Source organism: Ranitomeya imitator, chromosome 10 (assembly GCF_032444005.1).
Source record: "Ranitomeya imitator isolate aRanImi1 chromosome 10, aRanImi1.pri, whole genome shotgun sequence".
Lineage (NCBI taxonomy): Eukaryota > Metazoa > Chordata > Amphibia > Anura > Dendrobatidae > Ranitomeya > Ranitomeya imitator.
In genome coordinates this window covers 31,435,513-31,442,716 of record NC_091291.1, presented here as the reverse complement: position 1 = coordinate 31,442,716, position 7,204 = coordinate 31,435,513, and the positions used below count along the sequence as shown (strand labels likewise).

The 7,204-nt window shown below is 46.0% G+C and overlaps 1 protein-coding gene across 1 annotated transcript; it reads left to right on the top strand.

Annotated features, from left to right (window-relative positions):
* The first annotated feature begins 4,561 nt into the window (after positions 1-4,561).
* Positions 4,562-5,596, top strand: LOC138652186 (galactoside alpha-(1,2)-fucosyltransferase 2-like). The gene has a single exon (XM_069742954.1). The coding sequence runs from the start codon at positions 4,562-4,564 to the stop codon at positions 5,594-5,596; it is 1,035 nt and encodes a 344-aa protein (XP_069599055.1).
* The last annotated feature ends 1,608 nt before the right edge of the window (positions 5,597-7,204 follow it).

Below are 7,204 nucleotides of genomic sequence, written 5' to 3'. Positions count from 1 at the left end.
GGAGGAGGATGAGGAGGAGGGGTGTCGAACGCCTACAGCCAACTGTTTCCTAGACCGTGGGCTAGGCAGAACTGTCCCACTATGGCTGTCCCCTGTGGACCCTGCATCCACCACATTAACCCAGTGCGCCGTGATGGACACGTAATGTTCCTGGCCATGCCTACTGGTCCATGCATCTGTTGTGAGGTGTACCTTTCTACTGACTGATTGCCGGAGTGCATGGACAATGCCGTCTTTGACATGCTGGTGGAGGGCTGGGATGGCTTTTCTCGCAAAAAAGTGTCGACTGGGTAGGTCATAGCGTGGTACTGCGTAGGCCATCAGGGCTTTGAAAGCTTCGCTTTCAACCAACCGGTAGGGCATCATCTCTAACGAGATTAGTCTAACAATGTGGGCGTTCAAACCCTGTGTGTGCGGATGAGAGGATGAGTACTTCCTTTTCCTAACGAGAGTCACTTGTAGGGTGAGCTGGACTGGAGAGCTGCATATGGTGGAACTAGCGGGGGTGGTGGTGGACATGGCAGATTGAGAGAGGGTTGGTGATGGTAGTCTTGATGTTGGCCTATATACAGTGTTTCCTACCAAGAACCTTGTGATTCCCTGACTGCTTTGGCCTTTCGACGATACCTCCACATTTGCTGTTGGTGGTGTCCTAACCGGTGGGCTTACAGTGAGGGAAGCAATGTAGCGTTGCTGACTACCTTCATTCTGAGCAGGTGCACCAACTGTACGGGACGTTTGGTAGTTAGTCCAGGCTTGCAAGTGCATGCTGGTGAAATGTCTACGCATGCACGTTGTATTTAAATTTTGTATAGTAGAACAAGACGTGCACTCTCGCTATGGGTGGTGCAGACTGAACACGGAGGGTTGCTCCAGATTATGTTCATACAACAACAGTCGCACTCAATTAAAGATTTTCGGAGGTTTGATTTTTGTCTCAAAAAATTGTGGTTTTCTTTATTACAAACACCAAAAATAAAGGTAGCACTGCAGTGTTTCAAGGTAGGTAACGTTTCGACCCACAGGGTCTTTCTCAAACCTTATAGAAACAAACAAAGGGTACAGGGTATCACCAAATATGAACATAAATTATTTACAAAATAATATACAGACAATAATTATATACAACACAAACGAATAGACAGAAACAAAATCCCTCTGTATATGCTACATATGTCTAGTCGCCAAGGGTAGACTAGGACGAGGCGACAAAGTAAGGACTATAAGAATAAACAGGTGTACGTCCTCAGGTTTGCAATACGATGCTGGAATAACAATGGAGCGTGAAATATCTGAAGAGCAGAAGACTGCTGGGGTGGCATGCCTAATGACAACATTGACGTAAGGAAAACAGAGTTTTGATTAAATAAAACCAAATTAAAATGCATAACAATAGCAAGTACCAAATGGCAAGATGCACAGACACGGTGCACTGGTCTAATGCTATATAAGTACAAAATGAACTACCTAGGTGGTGGAATCTCTTAAATGGTGGACAACTAACCATAGAATAATGGGAGCACAAAAATGGTACACTGGTGTAATATTAAATACGTACAAAATGAACTAACCAGGTGGTGGAATAACTTAAATGGCAGACAACTAACCTTAGAATAGTAGGAGCAGAGCGAAGGACATAGATCACTGGGTGGGTGCAGGAGTCCCGATCGGGGCTATGGGAAAAAGGGCCACTGAGTTAAGATGGTATAAAGAGGAGGGGTAAAAGGACCCTGGTAGGGGAGGTATGTACGGGGATGAAAGGAAAGACCAGCATAATTACCTGTGACTTTGAAGATACCGGTGTCTGCGGTGGTGGTGTGTGAGAAGGGCTAGGGAACTGAGCGTGCTTATGAGCAAAGCGGCAGGAAGTGGGGGGAGCGCGGCTGGATGGCGAAAACGAGGTGTGGAACGCTGGGAGCCAGGTTGCGCAAGCGCTATCTGTAGGAGGAGCGCGGCTGGATGGTGAGAACGAGGTGTGGGACGCTGGGAGCCAGGTTGCGCAAGCGCCATATGTCCGCAGCTGTGTCAGGGCCGAGGAAGACAAGTGCTAGTTAGTGAGCAGGGCTAAAGCGCTGGAAGCCGGGCTGCGCGTGCGCACAAAGAATGTCGCCGCGCTGTGTGTAAAGGATAGGAGGGTTAGTCTGTGCAGAAGCAGGATATATAGAAGAGTACCGGGAGGGTTTTAATAAAGAAGTATGGCTACTGTCCCCTTTTAGCACTACTAGGAGTTAACACTACTAGTAGTATCGTGCCGCTCATACTTCTTTATTAAAACCCTCCCATCCTCCTCCGCTTCAGAGCTACTGCCAGCAGCACCCTGTTCCCCCAATGGCTGCCAATCTGGGTCAACAACTGGGTCATCTATCACCTCCTCTTCAATGTCATGTGCACCTTCCTCTGTGTCACCGTGTAAGGTGCTATAGCGTTTGGCACGGGGCACCATAGTCTCGTCAGGGTCACATTCTGGCTCAGTACACTGCGAGGGCAATGTAGTGATCTGAGTCAATGGAACAGCATAATAATCTAGCTGTGGCTGTGCATTTGTGCACTCCATATCCGATTCATCTTGTAATGGGCTGTTAACTATTTCCCTCTCTAATCCAGGCACGGTATGCGTAAAATGCTCCATGGAGTAATCTGTAGTGTTGCCTGCCGCATCCTTCACTTTTGCTTTGGGTGAAGGACACAAAGAAGCGACTTGTTCCTGACCGGGAGCATCCACTGACGACTCGCTGCTTTTATATTTCGAACTTTCTGAAGAGGAGGCGAAAGAGCTAGAGGCTGAGTCAGCAAGGAAAGCCAAAACTTTTTCCTGCTGCTCCGGCTTTAAAAGCGGTTTTCCTACTCCCAGATAAGGGAGCCTTCGAGGCCTTGTGTAGCCAGACGATGACGCTGGCTCAACACCTCCAGCCTTAGGTGCTATTTTGCTTTTCCCACTACCACCAGATGCTCCACCACCGCCACCACCATCAGTACCAGCTGGCAACGACCGCCCACGGCCTCTTCCACCAAACTTCCTCATTTTGGGGGAAAATCTAACCAAAATAACAACCGTTAAATGGTACTGTAAAACAATGTAGAAGGTGTATATAAACTTGTTGGCAATTTAAATCTCCCTTTTTTGGGGGAGACTGCAGCAGATATATCAAAAAATACAAGGGCTGTAGTACAATTTCAATCTCCCTACAATGATCTCAGGACAAATATGGCAGCAATAAAAGGACTGCTGCGCACAAAAGTGTGGACAAATAAACAAGAGAACTGTGCAAAAAGGAGCAACAGGATTTTTGCTTTTAAAAAAGCAGTTGGTTTGCACAGCGGCGTACAAACAGCAATGCAGCTATCAGGGAGCCGTAGAATGCAGCCTAATAAGCTACAGAGCTGATGCACAAAAATATAAACTCCACTGTCCCTGCAAAGAAAAGGTGGTGTTGGACAGTGGAAATCGCTACAGCACAAGCGGTTTGGGGGTTAATCTTCCCTCCCTAACTATATCCCTTCTTCTGATGAAGTTGCAGCAACCTCTCCCTATGCTAAGATCGGCAGAAGTGAGATGGCGGTCGGCGTGCACGCCCCTTTATAGCCCCTGTGACGCCACAGAAAGCAAGCCAATCACTGTCATGCCCTTCTCTAAGATGGTGGGGACTGAGACCTATGTCATCACGCTGCCCACACTCTGCGTCCTCCTTCATTGGATGAGAAATGGCGCTGAAAGTGTCATACGAAACGTGACTTTGGTGTGAAGATCGCCGACCTCATGGCCGACCCCACACTAGGATCGGGTCGGGCTTCACGAAACCCGACTTTGCCGAAAGTCGGCGACTTTTGAAAATGTCCGATACGTTTCGCTCAACCCTACTTATGACCACAACTTCTGATTGACTCATAGACATACAGCAAGTTGTGACTTCCGGATCACCAAGCAAACAATGGAGCGATCCGGCAGGTCACAAACTGCTGAAGCGGCACTGGGAACAGATGAAGATGGCAGCTTCGTTAAATTAGTAGAACCACTCCAGATCTGCAATAAAAATAAATGTTGGAGAGGTGCTTTAAGTGATATGTCTTCACTCCTGTGAAAAGAAAATTGCATATAAGTGCATATAATATACATTCTTCATTAGATATTACGCTGTCACAGAGGCGCTGGTCTTATTAAAATATAGCCATTGTTTTATAACCACTGATGGGAGTGGGGGTTACACAAAGCGGATGACTAAATGACAGAAGACACCTAGTCCTGTAGTGATAATCTCCTGCTCACCAAACACTGATTTTTTTTTTAAACAAATATACAGCCTAATAAGTGACACATCACTGGAATCAAGGTCTCAGCCACTACATCATGCTGCCCTCAGATTATAAAAAACCTCCTGATAGATTTCCTTTAATGTAAAGATTACCTTCCAATACAAATGTATTAAGTTTGTAACTCAAAGTAAAAGAAGGTGATTGCTCTGTTACAGTAAGGTGAATTTTTCTTTTTCTCTTGTCTTTATATAGAGATATCATTGGCTCCGGGAGAGCTTGGACAATGAACAGATGTTTTGCTTGGACGGTGATGACTTTATTACTTTTCTTCATCATCCTGAATTTCGTCATTTGGGAATACATCAATATAGACAATTTGAAGTCAACGTTATTCTGGAAAACCATCCAGGAGAAAAATAAAGAAAAACATTATCAATATTTAGGACCGCAAAGAATTTCCCATCCAGGGAATAGTGTTTGGATAATAGAATCTGGAGGAAGGCTGGGAAACCAAATGGGAAAATACGCAACCCTCTATGCTTTAGCCAAGATGAATGGTCATCAACCCTACATCTTACCCAAAATGCACGATATGTTATCCCAGTTATTTAGGATAAAGGTACCGGTTCTACCACTGGAGGTGGCCAATCGCATGAAATGGAAGAGATACCTGCTAAAGAACTGGATGCTACCTGAATACAGGAACATTTCTGATGAACATGTACGGTTTTCGGGCACTCCTTGGTCATGGACCTTTTATCACCACATCAGAGATGAGATTCTCCTGGAATTCACTTTCCATGACTATGTCAAAGAAGAAGCTAATGAATATCTCGCCCAAGTGAGGGGAGATCGCAAAAATGTCACCTTTATCGGGGTGCATGTTCGCAGAGGTGACTATGTTAAGGTGATGCCAAGAGATCGCAAAGGAGTTGTAGCAGATAAAGGATATATAGAGAAAGCCATGGCCTACTACCGAAATAAGTACTCGAACCCCCTCTTTGTGGTGGCCAGTAATGGTATGCCTTGGTGTAAGGAGAATATTAATGCCTCTTTTGGAGACGTTCACTTTGCTGGCGATGATAAAGAATCCTCCCCGGCCCATGACTTTGCCGTCTTGGCACATTGTAACCATACCATTATGACCATTGGATCTTTTGGGTTTTGGTCTTCCTATATGGCAGGAGGAGAAACCATTTATCTCACCAATTTTACAATGCCAGATTCTCCAATGATGACATTTTTTAAATATGAAGCTATTTACCTTCCGGAATGGATTGGAATACCGGCGGATTTGTCTCCACTTTTAGCAGAGAAAGAAGAAAATAACACGGGGATCGTATAAATGTGGATGCTAGTTCTTTTGAGTGAAAGGTGTTGACTGGTCTAAATTGATAAGTCTGCAGTCTCTCTTTGTACTCGTAACTGCAGACTTATGAATTCCGAGCGCATGGGCTGCGAGGATTTGACCTGGGAACGGCGGTGATTTATGCGTTATGCATGCTCTTATAGCGGGCACGGCCTCACTCTATACACTTGTATAGAGCAACGCCACACCCATTGGATGGCCGTGCCTAATGGATGACTTCGACCCAGGAATATGCATGTCACATACATCACTGTCATTCCTGGCTCAGAAACCGGCGAATCCTCGCGGCGCACAGCACATCAGCTGGGGTGATTCATAAGTCTGCAGTCACACAGAGTGACTGCAGATTTTTCATTTTAGACCGGGCAACCCCTTTAAATATAATGACTCATAAGTGAAGTCACCTCCGATTAAAGTCCCTATTCTTCTCCATTCTGCCCAGAAAGTTAAAACTTCCCCATCTACAAGTCATCTCTGCAGAATGTAACTCACAGACACCTTTGACTGCCACGACCCACAAACCGTTTCTCCCATTAAGTGACACCACACTGTTTCATTAACACATTAGAATTTATTGGGAAAGATTTTAATAAAACTTTCATCATTTTACTTTGGCTTAAAATTTTTGGTCGCAGCTTAACACAGGCAATATCTGCCCAAAAATGGGGTGTAGGGAGATTGTCTGCCTTCCGGTCTCCCGATGCAGGTATCTTCTCCACCAAAAACTCCACCCTTCCACCAAGGAGGAGCGAGAGCAGCGAGCTACGACCCCCCAACAAATGAATCGCCTGAACCACCCCTTCACGAAGACCATTGAGGAAAATATCTAAACCCGCCTCATTAAGATGGACTCCGTCTGGAAGAAGGAAACCAGAATTGTCTCCCTCGAGACGATGGTGCCTTACCACTACACCATTTTTAAACCTGACAAAATGCGATATCCACTGGTTCAGGGTATGTCTGGATCTCTCCATAGCGTTTAACTCTCTGGCACCCCGCCATACCAGCCTTGGAATTTCTTCTGACCAGACTAGTCGCATCGCGGGAAACAAGCTTGGAAATTTGTCCATGTCCGATCTCATGAGTGTTAGCAGTTCAGCGAGCGGAGACGAAGCCAAATCGTTCCCTCCGGCATGTATAACGACAACTGCTGGGGATGACGCCACGCATGCGATGCGAACTATCTCTGGAAGAACATGTGACCACATAAGACCTCTCGTACCGCGCCAGATCACATCCATATCGGCAAAACCCAACGATCGCCCTCCTGGGCACAATTCGGCTCGCCGAGCCGCCCAATAAATGTAGGAATGACCCACGATCCAAACGCTGGGCCGCAACCCATCTGCGAAATAAAGTGTAAATTTAGCCAACCTGCAAGCTACTGCACATCTAAATGTATGTCCCTTCTACCCCTTTTTTTATGTTATCCCTATTACACTAAATCAGGCCTAGTAAAACAGCGGGATTTCCATCTGCCCACTCTTTGAATATCCGACTCAAATAACCCCGCCCTGGAAGCTTCAGTTGCCGCCCCTATCCGAAAAGAGTGAGTTCCAAATTCGGCTGCGGGTAGCCCCAAGA